We start from the raw sequence: 18,427 nt of genomic DNA on the forward strand, positions 1-18,427 counted from the left end.
TGCCCCGTCATGTGGCCTTGGCTAAAACCACCTCCCACTTGACACACTTCCAGACAGAGACGCACACACGCACACACACGCGCACACAGTACGCCGAGGAGTGGCACAGAGCAGAACTGGAAAAGCATCTTAATAAAAACCTGACATGGAAACACAAACAGTGCCCTGACAGGCGAACATAAACCAGCAGCTTATGCCACAACGTCTGCAGAGAGCAAGGCAACTAAATAGAACTAGCTGCCAATATCACTCTGTTCCAAGGATTTCTCAAACCCAAAAATTAACTGAACAACAGTACAGATTGTTCACTACAACAGTATACTAATATACATTTCCTAAGTGCCTCTAGGCTAAGGGCATTTGCTGTCCCATCTTGTTATGCCATTGACTGATTCTGTTAGCAGGGGAAGTTATCTGCCAAGTTAACTTGAGATTTCTGCCCATTGTACCCCAGCTGAGAAGGGTGAAGAGGGGTCTAATTAAGGAACGGTTAAATTAAGCAAGGCTGCAATTACATCACATTAGAAGGAGGCGAGAAGACCTAACCTAATCCATTTAGGCCCTCGGGGGAATTCCTGCTCCGTTCTGAACCAGGCTCTCAGCACCTTGGGCCTGGAGTGCCTGGAGTTACAACCACATCACCTCTCATGACAACACAATGATCTATCCTAGCATTTTATTCTTGCTTCATATCCATAATGGACATTATTCTCAAGAAAACGTTCAGAGAACACAGCCATAAACTCGGAAGGCAATTGCCTGTTTTTTTCACAAGACAAAGCCGCCATGTCTCGGTGTTAAAGCTGATGGAGCGAGCTCGCCGAGACGCATTAAGCGCTATCTGCGCTTTACAGTGGCCATCACTCTCCATGCGATGTCCCACTCTATCCCTCTCGCCCGGCACTCCCCACACCCAGCAGGGCTGGCTGTGCCTCAGGCTGGATTGATGGGGCCCGTTTGGGGCTTTTACAACGGTGGATGTGCTCCACGGGGCCCCAGGACTGCTCGGGAGGATAAACAGACAACGGGGTCCAATAAATGCTAAACCCCAAGCAGCAGGCCGACAAGCCGCGGCACTCCCCTCCGTTTACATGCTCGGCGATACTGCCACTGCCGCTCTAAGAGGCCTAACCTAAGCTGGCGTGACTTGTACAGCAGCGACGACCCTTTTTGCCACCGTGTCCTGTACAGTCTGCGACGGAAGCCTACCGCACCTTCCAGCCTTTGGATCTTGGCCTTGACCGATATGACGGTCTCGAACGGCGAGACGTGCAGCTCGAAGCACGTCCCCGTCAGGGTCTCTATGAAGAGCTCCATGGTGTCGTAGAACGGCAGCTTGTAGTGGAAGGCTCCCACGCTGTCGTCATTGTAGAACGGAGGCTCCTTCCTGTCGGCCATGTCGGCGGGTCAGGAAGGCCGGTGCTGGGGGGCTTCAGGGAGAGGGGGGGCCGGCCCAGGATGAGGGAGAAAGGGAGAGGTGCTGCTCGCCGCCGTCACCAGGGTTACACATCATGCAGGACGGCCACAGCTGTGGAGAAAGTACAGCCAGAGGCAAAGACGACTTGTCAGAGGTACTGTAGTTCAACTGCAACGGAAGGGCCTGGCATGTCTCTTGCACGGAAAATGAGGAATAGTATGCTTAACAGTATTTTGAATACCGTTTTGAAGAAGACAGTCTTCTGTACACAGTGCCTAAAGCATAGGAGCGCACACTGTACACTGTCAACACACTCACACTGGTCAACTGCTGTGTATGCAGAGGGTGAGTGAACAGGACCGCTTGTGGCGACTAGTGAGTAGCTAAGGAGATCTGTACTACCTTGACAACCCCAAACAAGTGTACCAACATGGGGATGTACGAGAGGCCGGTCTAGGGCTAACTGAAGGAGCCTGTTCCAGATCTAGAGCTAGCCTATTATCAGCTGACAGATGAATCCAAATGAAGGTCTTTCTTAAGTGTTTCACTATTTATTTTCATGGTATATCAAATTGCAGGGTAAAATTGTTGCGGGAAAAAAAAGCACAACAGTTGTAACCTTGATTCATTATTAAAAACTGAGAGTGCAGTGTTGTTTCGGTATAAGAAGTCCCATCAGAAACCAAGAGGCGAGGAGTAAGCCCCTCATGAAACATTTAGGCTTCATGAGCAGGGCCCAGACGAGCCCTATCCTCTGGCAGCAGGGGTAGAAGCGCTGAAGATGACCAGGTGTGACATCTTGTGTATGGTTATCAAACCTGCGCTGCTATGCACCCTGGCCCCTGAGGCCCCTTGACAGTAAATGTAACTTCAAATACCATTTCACTTCAGTGCGCAGCATGCAGAACTACATTATATGGCTTTACTTGAAAGAGGAGGGAGATTTGAAGGGACATTGATTAAATGAACCTAGATATCCAATTTGTACAGGAGATACCTCGATAGAATTAACACGACCTGCAATGTGATGACCCTGCAGACACCAAATGATGCATAGATTGTTTGGCTATAAGACTGGGCCCTCCCTAAGACTGGGCCCTCCCTAAGACTGGGCCCTCCCCAAGACTGGGCCCTCCCTAAGACTGGGCCCTCCCTAAGACTGGGCCCTCCCTAAGACTGGGCCCTCCCCCAAGACTGGGCCCTCCCTAAGACTGGGCCCTCCCCAAGACTGGGCCCTCCCTAAGACTGGGCCCTCCCTAAGACTGGGCCCTCCCCAAGACTGGGCCCTCCCTAAGACTGGGCCCTCCCTAAGACTGGGCCCTCCCTAAGACTGGGCCCTCCCCCAAGACTGGGCCCTCCCTAAGACTGGGCCCTCCCCAAGACTGGGCCCTCCCTAAGACTGGGCCCTCCCTCAGACTGGGCCCTCCCTAAGACTGGGCCCTCCCTAAGACTGGGCCCTCCCCCAAGACTGGGCCCTCCCTAAGACTGGGCCCTCCCTCAGACTGGGCCCTCCCTAAGACTGGGCCCTCCCTAAGACTGGGCCCTCCCCAAGACTGGGCCCTCCCCAAGACTGGGCCCTCCCTAAGACTGGGCCCTCCCCAAGACTGGGCCCTCCCTAAGACTGGGCCCTCCCTCAGACTGGGCCCTCCCTCAGACTGGGCCCTCCCTAAGACTGGGCCCTCCCTCAGACTGGGCCCTCCCTCAGACTGGGCCCTCCCTCAGACTGGGCCCTCCCTCAGACTGGGCCCTCCCTAAGACTGGGCCCTCCCCCAAACCCACTATGAACACTGACCCAGCTAGCTTCTCCAAAGGGAATAACACCCTTACCAGGATTGCGGACAAAAACGTAGCCTACAGTAAGATAGCTAGCTTGAAAACGAATAAAACATGTGCCACAAGACAAGAGACTGCTAACGTTAGCGTTAGATAGACAGTTTGCTTTGAATAATGTGCTCCCTGTCCCTGAAACACTAGCCAGCTGAACTCACCTAACAGCATCCCAGAGTCACAGCCAGGTCGAGAGAGACGTTAACTTACACCGGGGAGCTGGCGGACGTCCCAGGAATATCCTCCAAGGCCATACGAATGAAATAATCAGACGAATGAGAGCCTTACGACGAATAGAAGCGAACCATATCGCATCTCGTTTATGTTTAACTCTCAACAAGCTGAGAAATGACTAAGAGATGCGACCGAGACATTAACCAGTAGCTGGTGATACATAATCTGCTCGCTAGCGGTAGCAACTCAAACAATGGCTACCTCCGTGGGTCGATGGCTGTTTGTAGCGAGCTGCCTAGCTAGCAAGCTACGGACAGTCCTCTCACAGGGTCACCATTTGACGGGACGAACGAAACGAACGGCCATCTCTTCATACCTTGAAATATAGCAGCTGATCTAACGCGATTATTATTAAACTCGTCTCACCTGTCAAACCTTCGGGGGCCAGAACCAGCCCATTGTGACATCATTTGATTGACAACAAAGGAACCATGTGACGTCATGTGTTGTTCCAGATATGGGTCTGGCTGAACCAATGAGGAGTATAGAGAGGCGGGGCTTTTATTTTGAGCCATCCTAAAGATATTTATACTATGTTGTGTACACACGACTAGGATACTTATATGTATTTTTAGGCTTTAATATGACCGGATTCGAAAGCACATGGGCTTTATTTGTGATCTTGTGTAATTTGTGTAATCATTTTTATATTAGTGTCTGTTTGGGACTGTGTACTTGGAGATTGTTTCACAATGAAGTGTTTTATATTTAAATGAATTATTTATTATTTATCTCTTTAATCTTAAAATGTATCTCTGGTGGACTGTACAGTTGTTTCTTTGTGACACAACAAATTAACATCTAAGAATGCTGTGATAATGACAAAGTTTTCGATGAGCAGACAGACCACATGTCAGCATGCATTACAAAACTCACTTGACTGAGGTATTACATCTAATTCAAATGCGGGTATTGAACATTCAGAAGTTAACACAGTAAGTTATCACAATGAAGCCAAATCTGTTTTTATTATTAGTATTCGTAGAGCACGTATGGTATGTGTGTCTTGAATGTCAAGAAAAATGACTCGTAAATCTAGAATACACAGAATGGCAACACGAAACCTTCCTGTCCTGCATTCCCGCTGCATTATTCAACTATGTATGATCAAACAAATGCATGTGAAATCATGACACAAAATTCAGATTTCATAAAATATCTTTCTTTTTAGTAAAAAAAAAAAATTAAATGTCATCCATTACAGGCAAAGTTAAGAAATGTAACAATTTTATATTAATAACAAAAAACATTTGCAGGTTTATCTAGGACACAGTCGACATGTTGATCTCAATCGTGATATGGCACACACCAGAAGGCATGGAACCTCAAGATGGCAAAGATAAATGACTCCAAAAATGTCAATTATTTACCAGGCTATCCATTTCTGCAGGCCTTAAGGATACGCTTGTAAAGTGCTACCATGTAAATTTAATAAGACAAACAGCATTTAATAACTCTTATTAATTTGTAAATGCCATTGGAAGTTGATTGGAATCATTTAAATCTATTCCTAATTTCCTTCCAAGGATATGTCACCTGATTTCATATAAATAATCTATGAACAGTGTTGTTCTAAAATATCCTATCCTTTTTCAGTCACACAGAACAACAACATATCTACTACTAAATTGTACAAGTCAAGCTCATGGTAAACAGTTCAATTCCCACCCAGGGCGTTGAGTGGATCATCAAATATGTTGCCACTTGAATCCTCTGGAGCGCTGGAGTCCTGTGAGGGAGAGCTTTTCTGAGATTTAACAGAAGGTTTTGCCACTGCTTTTCCGGCATTTGATGAGAAGATGTCATCTTTATAAAAAATAAAGACATTAAAGTCAGTTGCATCCTACAAAAATGAATGTATCTTTACTCTTGATGATGAAATAAAAAAAAAAAAAAAAAAAAGTCAAATATGTGTGAAGTAAGTAATTATTCGTGGTTGTGTAAAACACTTACCCATATCGTCAGCAAATATTGACTTTGTCTCCACTTTCTTCTTGGACTTCTGTTTTGGTTTTGAAGCTACAGTCAAGTCAGCAAAAATGTCTATGTTGTCATCAAACAAGCTGGCATCCAATGACTTGTCTTTATGTTTCTTATTTGCTTTGGGAAAAGGCTCCACTTCATCCTAGAACAACAGAACAACACAGGCTGAGGACATGCATTCAACCAGCAAGACCCGACGCACACAGGACACTACACACACGTTTGTCGCACAAACATGAGCATCATCCACCAACATAAGCGTACCTGGAATATGTCCTGCTTGGCGAAGCTGCTGCTGGTCTTGGGGGCGGCTGTGGGGGTGGAGCTCTTTCCCATCCCAAAAATGTCCTCTACATCTTCATCTTCCTCCAGAAATGATGAGGCCTTAGGTTTCTGAGCTGACCTTGGCTTGATCTTCCGGAAGAGGTCGCCCCCTTGATCGTCGAAGATGGAGGGAGAAGTATCTCTCTCTTTCTCCTTGTCCAACGCTGCCACACTACCAGCACCATCCTCTGCAGTCTTTGTTTTGGGTTTTGGGGAGGGGGTGATTGGTTTAGGCGCTGGGGCAGATGCAAACAGGGTGTCAGAGCCAAACAGGTCATCCACGTCAGGAGAGGGCAGCACTTTGGGCCTGCTGCTTCCCCTAGCAGAGCTCGTCTTCTTGGGGTTAGTGGACGCTGGCAGTGTGAGGACAGAGGGCCTGGAGGAACCGTCAGCGAGTGGGGGTTGTGGGGGCAGGGCCGTGACTGGTCCTGGGTTGGGCAGAGCTGGACTGTCTGGCGTTGGACTGGGTAGGTTCTGGGTGGTGCTGGATGGGTTAGGCAGAGCTAGACCGGGCAGGACGGGGTTTGACCCAGAGCTCTCTCCCTGGTTCTCTTCGCTCTGCTCCTCAGAGATCTGAGCTGCTAGCTGCCTGGCCGCTCTGGTCTGCGGCCTACGGCGGATGGAGCCTTTGGGCCGAGCCTACACAGGGACACGGGGAGAGTGGATACAGGCGAACCAGAAAGGCAGAGGCTCACAGTGCGTTAAGCTGGATCCGGACCTACTGTACCTTGTTGGCGCTCTGTAACGTGGTGACCTGCGCCGGGCACTCGAAGCTCACCCCTCCGTCGCTGGCTTCCTGAGTGCCAGCTGGACTGGTGACAGGGCTGGGGCTGGGACCTCCGGAGGACGATGAAGGGGACAAGCCAGGCAGTACACTGACCCCCCCAGGGACACGGGAGACAGCGCCAGGGAGGAGGGCGACAGGGTTGATCTGCAGGTTGGCCTGTATGGAAAAGGAATATACGCACACATTGACTCCTGGTCTGGCTAGAGACCTAATGATCAGGATGTCAACTCAACTAATGAATTCCCTTTCATATAACATCATTGGATGGCTCTTTTAGAAGGATAGAACAGGTGAACGCTGCCTATCGGTCAGTGTGACATAAGCTCTAATGATGCATGGACATCACATTCATGTGGCTACCGTCTAGAGGAGCACCTACATAAAAATAAAATCTCGTTACAGAATCACATTTTACAGAAACTAGTTTTGCTTCATGCGTTCTCACATTCGTGCCCCAGGCAGCAGAAACCATTAAGAAGAAAGTGAAATCCCAAGAGAATAGATGAAGAAAAAGTGATGAAATTAAATTTCAAAAAAATAAAAATGAAAATGGATTATTATATGAAAAAATCAGACAGTCACACAGTCTCAGTGTAGCTTTCTAGTCAGCCCTCGAGGGAGATAAGAGCAAGTTTTGCGTCAAGGAGCGGATTCTGAGAACTTTCACAGAGAAAACATGTTGAGAAAATGAAAAGACCTTTCAGACAGAGTAAAGGACACAGGTGTAGAGTCGGAAAATAAGAATACTTTTGTATGAAAAAAAAAGTTACTTGAAGTTTTCCAATCCGTGATGTGGGCTCTTTAGCTTTTACACGGCTTGTTGCAGGCTTCTGTGCAGTTGAATGACACAAAATCAGGTTCAGAAACTATACTCAGTCATGTGCATTCTGTGTAGATACTGTACCATACATAACTCAACAACTGTATTAGTAACAGATTGGATATTATCGTGATTTGGATACAGACCATCTGAAATCGAGAAGAAAATGGACAAACATACTGTACACCCATATCCTTGGACGGAAAACCGAGGGAGGAAATCAACAGAGAATGTACTCTGCTCTTTGTAACTAGTAACTAAGTGCTCTTTGGTGTTGAGCAGCGTGTTCAGTGAGCAGACCTACCCCAGTGTCTGGCGTTGCTGTTGCGTCTCCCGGTTTGGGAGCTGATTCTTCTGGCACGGCTGCTGTGTCTCCCGGTTTGGGAGCTGATTCTTCTTTACTGGTCTTGCTGGGCTTCTCTGACACCTTGTGAGCGTGGAGGGCGAACAGACCGAGGTTACATTCTTACCAACGCACGGTTGTGGTCAAGCTGTTTCAGCGTTTCAGCCGTCAAATCACGACATGGCGAAGATTCAATAGAATCATTGAGGGTTTCGTGGTTGTTCCAGTACCGGAGGGGGAGCTTTGGGCTTGACAGAGCTGAAGAGGTCATCTTCGTCATCATCGGCAAACAGAGTGGGTGCTGCTGCTGCTGCCTTTGCAGGTGCTCTGGTGCTCTGAAACACACACACAGGGCTGAAAATTAACACCTGCCTCCAGCCAAATGCAGGTAAGATTTCCAATTGGCGACTAGATTTGGGAAGGCTATCTGAAAAAAAGATATACTTGGCCGGTGGATTTTTTCATCTACAGTCCCCTTGGCAGGTGACTCACCGTGAGCCAAAAAGTTAATTTTCACCCCTGCACACACAGCACCATTCAGCCCTGTTCACAGCACCATTCAGCCCTGTTCACAGCACCATTCAGCCCTGTTCACACACAGCACCATTCAGCCCTGTTCACAGCCAGCACCATTCAGCTCTGTTCACAGCCAGCACCATTCAGCCCTGTTCACAGCACCATTCAGCCCTGTTCCCAGCACCATTCAGCCCTGTTCACAGCACCATTCAGCCCTGTTCACAGACAGCGATCTGGACACAACATAAACCACCACCCGCTGATAGAGCCAGTGAGGGCACATGTCATTCACATCATTTTATCGTGCAGATTAAGTAAAGAGATTACAGATTAAGTAAAAAAGATGACAGTAAACAGATTTCTTTCGAGGTGGGAATGTAGAGTTTTTGGGTGAGCATCTGTCTGACTCACCACGGCCTTGGCTGAGGTGGCGAAGAGGTCCACGTCCGGGTCGTTGTCTTTCTGCTGCGTCTGACTGAACAACAGCTCCTCATCCTGGAACACCCCGGAGCTCTGGGTGAGGGTTCGCTCCTCTGGAGTCTACGAGGGGAGGGAGGGAGGGAGGGAGGGAGAGAGAGAGAGAGAGAGAGAGAGAGAGAGAGAGAGAGAGAGAGAGAGAGAAGAGAGAGAGAGTGAGAGAGAGAGAGAGAGAGAGAGAGAGTGAGAGCGAGAGCGAGAGAAAGCAAGAGAGAGAGAGAGTGAGAGAGAGAGAGAGAGAGAGCGAGAGAGTGAGAGTGAGAGAAAGCAAGAGAGAGAGAGAGAGTGAGAGAGTGAGAGAGAGAGAGTGAGAGAGAGAGAGAGCGAGAGAAAGCAAGAGAGAGAGAGAGAGTGAGAGAGTGAGAGAAAGAGAGAGAGAGAGTGAGAGCGAGAGAGCGAGAGAGTGAGAGTGAGAGAGACAGACAGACAGACAGAGACAGACAGACAGACAGGAGTTGTAAACACTACATTAGGACACAGGAGCAACTACATAAAAATAGAGATGTACACATTTCATACACAAATCAATAAACAAACCTGTAGCATGTTTTTGGAAGCTGGTTTGCTGGGTATGGAAATAGGGGCTGTCCAGTCTGCCACCTCATCTTCCTCCTCCGCATCAAACAGACTGAGGGTGTTCTTCTTCGTTTTCACATCCTTCTCCTCCTTCTTCTTCTCCTCTTCCATGGGCGGCGGGCTGTTCTTCTCAACCAGGAAGTCATCATCCCCATCAGGCTCGTCCAATGGGCTCTGGCTCTGTTTATTGGCCAGTACGTTGATTCCCCCAAACAGACTGACAGCCCCCGCAGGCTTCTTCTTGGCCTTGCTGCCCTCTGGTGGTGAAGAGGGGGACTGCGTTTCGGGGCTCTCCTCGGCCACTGCCCTCTCCTCGTCTGGAGACTTCCTGTCTGACGCCCGGGGTGTTGCCGCCTTCTCCGAGTCAAACAGCGAGGGGGCCGGGGAGGCCACAACCGAGGCCTGTCGCACAGCACAGGGCACAGGGGACGGAATGTTCAACAAGGGGGGTGTAACGGATGCTAAGCTCGTGTTCTTTGCAAACATAACTGAACTTACTTTAGCAACAGCAGGTGGAGTGCTGTTGTTGGCTGGTGGTTTGAAGCCAAAGAGGAATCCCTTATCTTCCTCCTCGTCCTCAAATAGGAGTGCCACTCTCTGTGGCTTCTTCTGACTGTGTCAATCAACAGACGATTCTCATGAATAAACAGCATGAGCAAAGCATGCAACAGATTTCTTTGCCATCACTGGATAGCATAAATGTCCTGCAGTGGCATAAGATAATACATTATTAATATTATTATTATTCATTTCATTTATATAGCACCTTTCCAGAGGCTGAAAGTGTTATGTATGCTGTATTGTTTTTTTACACTGCCAGCAAATCAATTGCCCCCTGGGATTATGATCATTATCATTATAAACTGAAACTAAACTGATACACACTATATTGCCAAAAGTATTTGCTCATCTGCCTTTACACGCATGTGAATTTAAGTGACATCCCATTCTTAATCCATAGGGTTTAATATGACGTTGGCACACTCTTTTCAGCTATAACAGCTTCAACTCTTCTGGGAAGGCTTTCCACAAGGTTTAGGAGTGTTTATGGGAATATTTGACCATTCTTCCAGAAGCGCATTTGTGAGGTCAGACACTGATGTTGGACGAGAAGGCCTGGCTCGCAGTCTCCGCTCTAATTCATCCCAAAGGTGTTCTATCGGTTTGAAGTCAGGACTGGCCAGTCAAGTTCTTCCACACCAAACTCGCTCATCCATGTGTTTATGGACCTTGCTTTGTGCACTGGTGCGCAGTCATGTTGGAACAGGAAGGGGCCATCCCCAAACTGTTCCTACAAAGTTGGGAGCATGGAATTGTCCAGAATCACTTGGTATGCTGAAGCATTCAGAGTTCCTTTCACTGGAACTAAGGGGCCAAGCCCAGCTCCTGAAAAACATCCCCACAATCCCCCCTCCACCAAACTTCACACTTGGCACAATGCAGTCAGACAAGTACCGTTCTCCTGGCAACCGCCAAACCCAGACTCGTCCATCAGATTGCCAGATGGAGAAGCGTGATTCGTCACTCCAGAGAACGCGTCTCCACTGCTCTAGAGTCCAGTGGCGGCGTGCTTTACACCACTGCATACGACGCTTTGCATTACACTTTGTGATGTATGGCTTGGATGCAGCTGCTTTGAATGGAAGCCCATTCCATGAAGCTCTCTACGCACTGTTCTTGAGCTAATCTGAAGGCCATATGAAGTTGAGGTCTGTAGCAATTGACTTTGCAGAAAGGTGGCAACCTCTGCGCAATATGCGCCTCAGCATCCACTGACCCCGCTGTCATCTGTTGGATGGGTGAGTGAATACTTTTGGCAATATAGTGTATGTATACTTCATGTTTAGTGCATCTAGTGCCATGACATGGGACAGTCACATTTAGTGCATTGACATGGGGAGCACCTTGAGCTTTTAGCAGCAGCAAACAGGTCGTCGTCGTCCGCATCAAACAGGCTGCCACTCTGGGCTGCTATGGCGCTGTGGAGACTGGAGGGGGCGCTGACGCTGGGCTTCATTCCTCCAGGCTTGGCCTCAGGTGCACTGGGCTTGGAGCTCATCCACTGGTCCTGAAACAACGGTCAGTTCACAACACACACACACGCACACATGCACACACATGCACGCACACATGCACACACACATGCACACACACAGTCAGCCACATTAATGTGACACTCTAAATTGGAGTGTGTGTGTGTGTGTGTGGGGGGGGGGGGGGGGGGGGGGGGCGTCCATTACCTCATCGTCACTGAAGAGTGAGCTGGCGAGGGGCTTCTTGACTTCTGGTGTGGTGGCTTGAGACTGGCTGGATTTCGACTTTGCAGCCGATGCAAACAGATCCTGTGTGGTGAAGGAAGATGGTTAGATGGTTATACAGTGTACTGGATGCATCCAGATTGTACAGAGCAGATTTCCCAGACCGTTTACCCACCTCCTCCTCCTCATCGTCGAATATGGCCAGGGTTCTGGCTTTGCTCTGGGTTGTGGTTTCAGGCTTGGACTGGCTCTTAGGAACGGATGGAAATACCTGAGAACCAAAGAGAAGCAGAAAGATCAGATCAAGGTCACCGGAGAGAGTGGCTTCAGAATGAAATATTGTGATCTTTTGAAGCAGATAAACCTGCGAATATTTTGAACACCTGTGATTCTTCATCATCAGAGAAGAGGCTCCTGGTCTGGGGTTTCTCAGCAGGCTTCGCAGGGGCTTTCAAAATGTCTGGAGGAGGACCGTTCTGAAATAGCGATTTGATAGTGAATTGAATACAACCGCTTCCAAACACTCTTGAAGGAAAACAGGAGAGAAAGAGAAAGGGAAGGAGATGGAGACTAAAGAGATGGATCTATTCAAACCTCTTCAGATTTCTCGGACTCTTTGCTAGCGGCGAGCAGACTCTTGGTGCTGGGGCCGAACACAGGGACGGCCCCTGCTGGCACCTAAACACACAGCAACCAGAATCATCGGTTGAGCTCATCACTACAACCGTTAGGGTCAAGCAGCTGGTCAAATACGGTCCACTGGGGCAGAGGAACACTTCAGCCAGAGTACGGACGGTAACTAGCATCATCATCACCTTCTTCTTCTTCTCCGGAGCTGCTTGTTTGACTTGCTCCTCCACGGCCTCCTTCTTGCTCTGCAGAGGGGGCGGGGCACTGGAGCGCTCACTGAAGATGTCCCCGTCCTCATCTTCATCGTCTCCTCCAAAGAGATCCACGGCCTTCTTCGGCTTGGCTTTCTCCTGTCCAGCTGGGCAAAGGCAAACATACACGTAAAGGTATGTGAGTTTCAAGTTAAGACACCGCCCACAATTTCTGGGAAGACGGGCTAATAAGTTACATAATTACCAGAGCTGGATTTTTTCAGGCTTTTACCGCTGAAGAAGTCGTCCTCCTCCTCCTCGTCAAACAGGCCTCCCGCTCCCCCGGCCGGGGCGTGTTTGGGAGCCGTCTGAGTCCTGGGTCTGACTGGACTCCCGTTCTCTCTGCTCTCCGTTGAGTCCGAGTCATTCGCCACGCCGAACAGGCTGTTGTCTGTGGTGAAAGAGAAACAAGCCTCCTCAGTGTGGGCCTGTCTGGAGCAGAGCGATCTTCTTATCGATACCTCGTCAAACTCCTGTGCTAACATGTCCTTCTTCTGGCATGTTGCATTACCTGGGACAGCGCCACCCAGTGGAATCTTCTTCGCAGGCTTGGCAGGTTCTGTTATAAAAATAATTTGAAAGAATGTTAAAATACATATAGAGCTGTACCCCATTGGGCAACAATACAAGCCCAGCCGACTTATTTTCGTTGTGTTCCTCTACTGCTGGGGGTACCTGAGCTTTTGGCTATGCTCCTTGTTGGTTCTTCCGCTGCAGGATGTTTGGGCGCATCAGAGAAGAGATCACCCTGGATGAACAAACATCTCATGGTTACCCTAAAGGTTCTTCAGCTAAAACAGAACGTTACTGTAATTGGGTGCCACAAAAAGCAACTCGGGTCAACCCACCTCGTCGTCGTCATCAAACAGACCCCTGCCTCCGCTGAAAAGGCCGCCTGTCCCTCCGAACGGAGACAAGTCCTCATCCTCCATCTTGGGCGGCCTGAACAGCTCGTCACTGTCGTCATCGACTGCTGCTGCGAGGATGCAAACAAATCCAGATCAATCACTTTGAAAGAACGAATCCCACTGAGCCTGTGGATGTTCTATGAGTGAAACCACCAGGCGCTAAGAAATAACAAAAATGTGATGTGTGGAGGACGAGGTGAAGCTGCTTGCGCAGAACGGACGGCTAGGAACATTCTCGTCCTACCCGGCGGTCTCACGGGCGTCGACTCTTTCTTTGCTTTGCTCTTCCTCTTAGACGCAGATGACAATGCTTCGGAAAAATGACACGGAAGAGAGAGCACGTTCATGCACATGCATAGATGGGTTCATGCTACGGTCGTACATGTGCAGTACGGTGTCTCATTTCACGTAGGAGTAACAAACTGAAATGTTTGAAGATAAGACGCAGAAAGAATGGCGTTGAATATTGAGGGTCACGAGTGATCGACTCTTACATGTGCGATCCCCTTCTGGCTTGCTGACTGGCTCCCCTTTGATTCGGGCCGCAAGCTCATCCGCAAAGGTTGATGGTCCTGTGTTCTGGAAAAATCAATCAATCAATCAATATTCCCTTCAGCTGACATCTCAAGGTAGGCCTCTCAACTAAGTTCACATTTAGAACCGTAGCACTGTACTTCTATATGTGGGCTATCATGATATGACCCACCTAGTGCTTCAGATTCTGTGTGGAATTGTTTGTGTTGTATTCAGCTAACGCATAGCGACCGCAGACCAACCTCTCGATCTTCGTCGTCGTCATCATCATCATCTTTGTCTGAGTCTCCAAATATGTCTGAATCCCCGTCCTCATCCTCCTCCTCATAACTCAACATAGAGGACTTCTGTGGAGAAACATCAACATAGGTTTTAGGGTGTAGGCTGGGTTTTGGGGTGTAGGCTGGGTTTTAGGGTGTAGGCTGGGTTTTAGGATGTAGGCTGGGTTTTAGGGTGTAGGCTGGGTTTTAGGGTGTAGGCTGGGTTTTAGGGTGTAGGCTGGGTTTTAGGGTGTAGGCTGGGTTTTGGGGTGTAGGCTGGGTTTTAGGGTGTAGGCTGGGTTTTAGGGTGTAGGCTGGGTTTTAGGGTGTAGGCTGGGTTTTAGGGTGTAGGCTGGGTTTTGGGAGAGTCATAACAGATGGGGCCGATGACTCGGAGTGAAAGTGGCCTCACCTTCTTAATGCTCCCCTGGCCCTCTCCCTCCTGGTCAAAGTCCTCATCTGATTGCTGTTGATATAAACACCAGGAGCGTTATTCTCTAGAGTAGAGTCAACTTTACTCTCACACTTTCTGTCCGTTTTGCGTGTAAAGGACAAGACAACTAGTCTCACGTCTGCCTCTTTGCCATCCTCGCTTTCAATCACGCTGTCTCGATCACTGTCTATCGACATTTCTGATGGAGCGGAGAAACAGTTAAATAACAGCAAAAAGTTAACATACATCAAGGAAAGCCAACAGTTAAATGATTTAAAACAACAATTAAGACAATGCTGTATTCTACCTTCACTGGAGAGGTCACCCAGGCCAACATCCTCTTGTTCCATGAAAAGCTGCGAGCCAATCAGATAGGGTAGAGGCCTGTCCACATATAGGTCCTGCAGAGCAGAGTGGGATGAGGAAAAGCTCAGTGACCCAGTGCTCAACTGGTTCCAATTCTATCTTGAGCGCCACATGCCGACTTAAGACTTGAGCCAAATCTCCTGATACATAGTGAAAATGCAAGCTTATAGTTTATATACAGTCTGGAGTTTAGACCCACTGTAAATAGGAGTCATTTATATAAGAAATATCAGGCAAACAGAATCAAACACTACCTTTTAGGTTTATCGTACCCGTATTAAGATATTTATTCATGGTGCAGCAGTACATCAGTCCTCACCTTGGGCTCCAGTATGGGTTCCACTCTGTCTGCGGTCTCCTCGTCCTCCGAGTCCGAGTTCCCTGCCTTGATGTCTAGCTGCTCGAAGGCCGAATCCAGAACCTTCAGCCCGTAGTTCACCGCCTCCTGCATTTTAGGGATCAGCTCTGCCTCTTTCTGCTCACGAGTCTTTTCCTGAGGGAAAAAACAGACAACAGACATGTGGAAGTACTTTGCCGCCATTCTACCTGACATACAGTAGCCCACTTCAGAGACTGTGGATGGTGACTGTGCGCCCAAAACGACATGGAGCAGGGGCTGGATTATGTACTGTATGAAGATGACAGCGAGAGTCCAGCTGATGAGGGGAGGAGTAATGTGATGGGAGAAGTGTTTACCGGTTCAGGCTGCCTCTCCGCAGCCTCAACCTTGGGTACAGGCTCTTCCACTTCCTCATCATACACCCTCTGTTGGAAAAAACAACAACAACACATGACCCCCGTTACCTACTCTCTTCTGATACAGTTCAGGCAAAGTCACCCCTGTCAATGCCAAGATCACATACGTTTTCTATGAACTGTGTGTTGGAGAGCATGAGGAAGTCGTTGAAGACGGTGTGCAGACAGCTGTCTGTAGCCTTGGTGTCCCGGATCAGACCGTCCAGCTGCTTTTCGATCTCATGCGTCTTTGACAGCATCCTCTGGGAGAAGTCTTGGAGGAACAGGAAGAGCTGTAGAGGAGCGGGACACATTCTACTGTTGCACTGTGATGGACACATTGCAGCCTTATCATCTATTCAGAGACCACACTCATTTGAAATCAAGATGGAGTTCCCATGCTACATCACTCTTCTAAAGCAGGTAGTGAGTGACACAGCGCATGCAAATATGCACAAGTGATTCCAAGCTACATGTAATCACCCCAGAGTCCGCGGCCAGAGACCAGTTGGCGCTGGTTTGGCGCATCTCGTCCAGCGTCCATGGTCTCTCCCATATCTGCACGTCTTTCCCGTTGAGGTCTCTCTGGTTGGGACCGTTCGCCATGCCGTCGGGCAACCCGCTCATCTGAAAAGACACAACCTGTTGCTCGCTTCCTGTCTTAAGGATTTGGGCACCGCGGCTAACTAGCTAGCTATTGAATAATTCGTTTAGCTGGTTAAGCTCTGGCAGGATGTCAACAAGTGTTCAGCTTCTATGTCGATAGGACAATTAGCTAACCGAGTACAACGCTTGACTATCACACTCCTGAGTCACCCTGTTTGCTGGCTAACTGAATGTTTATAGTTGTGATATTAACCCAGACGGACGGTATATCGCGAATAGCTGGCTGCGAAGAGGCTAACGAGCTAGCTAACTGGGTTATAGGAGGAAAGCAGCTGATCTTTCCTTCCTCTCTCACCCAGCCATGTCACACTTACCTTAGATATATAAGGTGATCGTTATCCCCGTTAGTGATCGTGCGCTCAGACGTCCTGAGCACGGAATCGATCTGATGATGCTAAACTTTGCTCATTGGGTTTCTGACAGGTCGGCCATGTTCTGAGTGCATTGAATCAGCTGGTGATCACCTGACGAGTGGGGAGAGGCAAGAAACGACACAGATAAAAAATAATAATTTCCATCAGTCCTCAATGTGTTCAACAACCAATCTATGACAGAAAAAAAGTTACAAATTGAATCCATATTGTCTATTATATTTTATATCTAATATTTTAAATATGCACATTTTCCATGCCATGATCAGTTGGCTGTCCATTTTATGTGTCCGTCCGTCGCATGGATCTATGGTCCGTGTGAAATCAGCAGAGGGCTGTGTGCAATACTTTTTTCTTTCTTTTTTTTTTTTTTTTACAGGCAGAACGTTTGCTACCTAAAATTCGATTAGGGGTCCTTCACCGAGCAATTCTCCGCACTGAAAAATAATGTTATCTACAAATATACCGCCATAATAAATACCTATAAATACCTATAAAGACCTCCATGCACCAGGCAGACCAGACGGGGATGGCGGGTAAAATGAGACAGCTGTCGTGACACAGCGCCACAGGCTGGAAGAGGCAGGTGAGTTAGCTAACAACATTACTAACCTAGCATATAGCTACCAACAACTAGCCCAGCTAGCATAGAGACCTAGCTAGCATAGAAACCTAGCTAGCATAGAAACCCAGCTAGCATAGAAACCCAGCTAGCATAGAAACCTAGCTAGCATAGAAACCTAGCTAGCATAGAGACCTAGCTAGCATAGAAACCCAGCTAGCATAGAAACCTAGCTAGCATAGAAACCTAGCTAGCATAGAGACCTAGCTAGCATAGAAACCTAGCTAGCATAGAAACCTAGCTAGCATAGAAACCCAGCTAGCATAGAAACCCAGCTAGCATAGAAACCCAGCTAGCATAGAAACCTAGCTAGCATAGAAACCCAGCTAGCATAGAAACCCAGCTAGCATAGAAACCCAGCTAGCATAGAAACCCAGCTAGCATAGAAACCTAGCTAGCATAGAAACCTAGCTAGCATAGAAACCCAGCTAGCATAGAAACCCAGCTAGCATAGAAACCCAGCTAGCATAGAGACCCAGCTAGCATAGAGACCTAGCTAGCATAGAAACCTAGCTAGCATAGAAACCCAGCTAGCATAGAAACCCAGCTAGCATAGAAACCTAGCTAGCATAGAAACCTAGCTAGCATAGAGACCTAGCTAGCATAGAAACCCAGCTAGCATAGAAACCTAGCTAGCATAGAGACCTAGCTAGCATAGAAACCTAGCTAGCATAGAAACCTAGCTAGCATAGAAACCTAGCTAGCATAGAGACCTAGCTAGCATAGAGACCTAGCTAGCATAGAAACCCAGCTAGCATAGAAACCTAGCTAGCATAGAGACCTAGCTAGCATAGAAACCCAGCTAGCATAGAAACCTAGCTAGTATAGAAACCCAGCTAGCATAGAAACCTAGCTAGCATAGAAACCTAGCTAGTATAGAAACCTAGCTAGCATAGAAACCTAGCTAGCATAGAAACCCAGCTAGCATAGAAACCCAGCTAGCATAGAAACCCAGCTAGCATAGAAACCTAGCTAGCATAGAGACCTAGCTAGCATAGAGACCTAGCTAGCATAGAGACCTAGCTAGCATAGAGACCTAGCTAGCTAGCTTGATTAGCAGGCTCAGACTTTACACTTCTCCCCAGATGC

At 48.2% G+C, this 18,427-nt stretch overlaps 2 protein-coding genes across 5 annotated transcripts in view; both read right to left on the reverse strand.

Annotated features, from left to right (window-relative positions):
• Window positions 1–3,890, reverse strand: part of zfand4 (zinc finger, AN1-type domain 4) — a 13,943-nt gene extending 10,053 nt beyond the window's left edge. For 2 of the 3 annotated variants that reach the window (XM_084458541.1, XM_084458539.1), the window contains exons 1-2: window positions 3,845–3,890; window positions 1,215–1,528 (exon numbers count right to left, since the gene is read on the reverse strand). In XM_084458541.1, the coding sequence (XP_084314667.1) occupies window positions 1,215–1,398 (184 nt within the window). In that variant the 5' untranslated portion in view covers window positions 1,399–1,528; window positions 3,845–3,890. Of the gene's footprint in view, window positions 1–1,214; window positions 1,529–3,405; window positions 3,519–3,844 lie in introns of those variants that run through there. The other variant, XM_084458540.1, reaches the window with a different exon arrangement.
• A 789-nt stretch (window positions 3,891–4,679) lies between these two features.
• Window positions 4,680–16,789, reverse strand: washc2c (WASH complex subunit 2C). 2 transcript variants are annotated; one of them, XM_084458808.1, is made up of 31 exons: window positions 16,660–16,789; window positions 16,163–16,306; window positions 15,808–15,972; window positions 15,641–15,709; window positions 15,264–15,437; window positions 14,886–14,979; window positions 14,716–14,777; window positions 14,558–14,611; window positions 14,128–14,232; window positions 13,846–13,930; window positions 13,596–13,661; window positions 13,292–13,416; window positions 13,119–13,191; window positions 12,955–13,002; window positions 12,649–12,834; window positions 12,378–12,550; window positions 12,157–12,240; window positions 11,946–12,038; window positions 11,738–11,833; window positions 11,545–11,646; window positions 11,209–11,372; window positions 9,803–9,917; window positions 9,266–9,706; window positions 8,663–8,791; window positions 7,966–8,070; window positions 7,697–7,819; window positions 7,343–7,402; window positions 6,513–6,728; window positions 5,726–6,424; window positions 5,432–5,603; window positions 4,680–5,284 (listed from the first exon to the last, which is right to left on the reverse strand). In XM_084458808.1, the coding sequence occupies exons 2-31, from the start codon at window positions 16,304–16,306 to the stop codon at window positions 5,136–5,138; spliced, it is 4,371 nt and encodes a 1,456-aa protein (XP_084314934.1). In that variant the 5' UTR covers window positions 16,660–16,789; the 3' UTR covers window positions 4,680–5,135. The 2 variants fall into 2 exon arrangements, with proteins under 2 accessions (XP_084314934.1, XP_084314933.1); XM_084458807.1 differs by having other exon boundaries at window positions 13,292–13,419.
• Window positions 16,790–18,427: the final 1,638 nt, after the last annotated feature.

Source organism: Borostomias antarcticus, assembly GCF_949987555.1.
Source record: "Borostomias antarcticus genome assembly, chromosome: 25".
NCBI lineage: Eukaryota > Metazoa > Chordata > Actinopteri > Stomiiformes > Stomiidae > Borostomias > Borostomias antarcticus.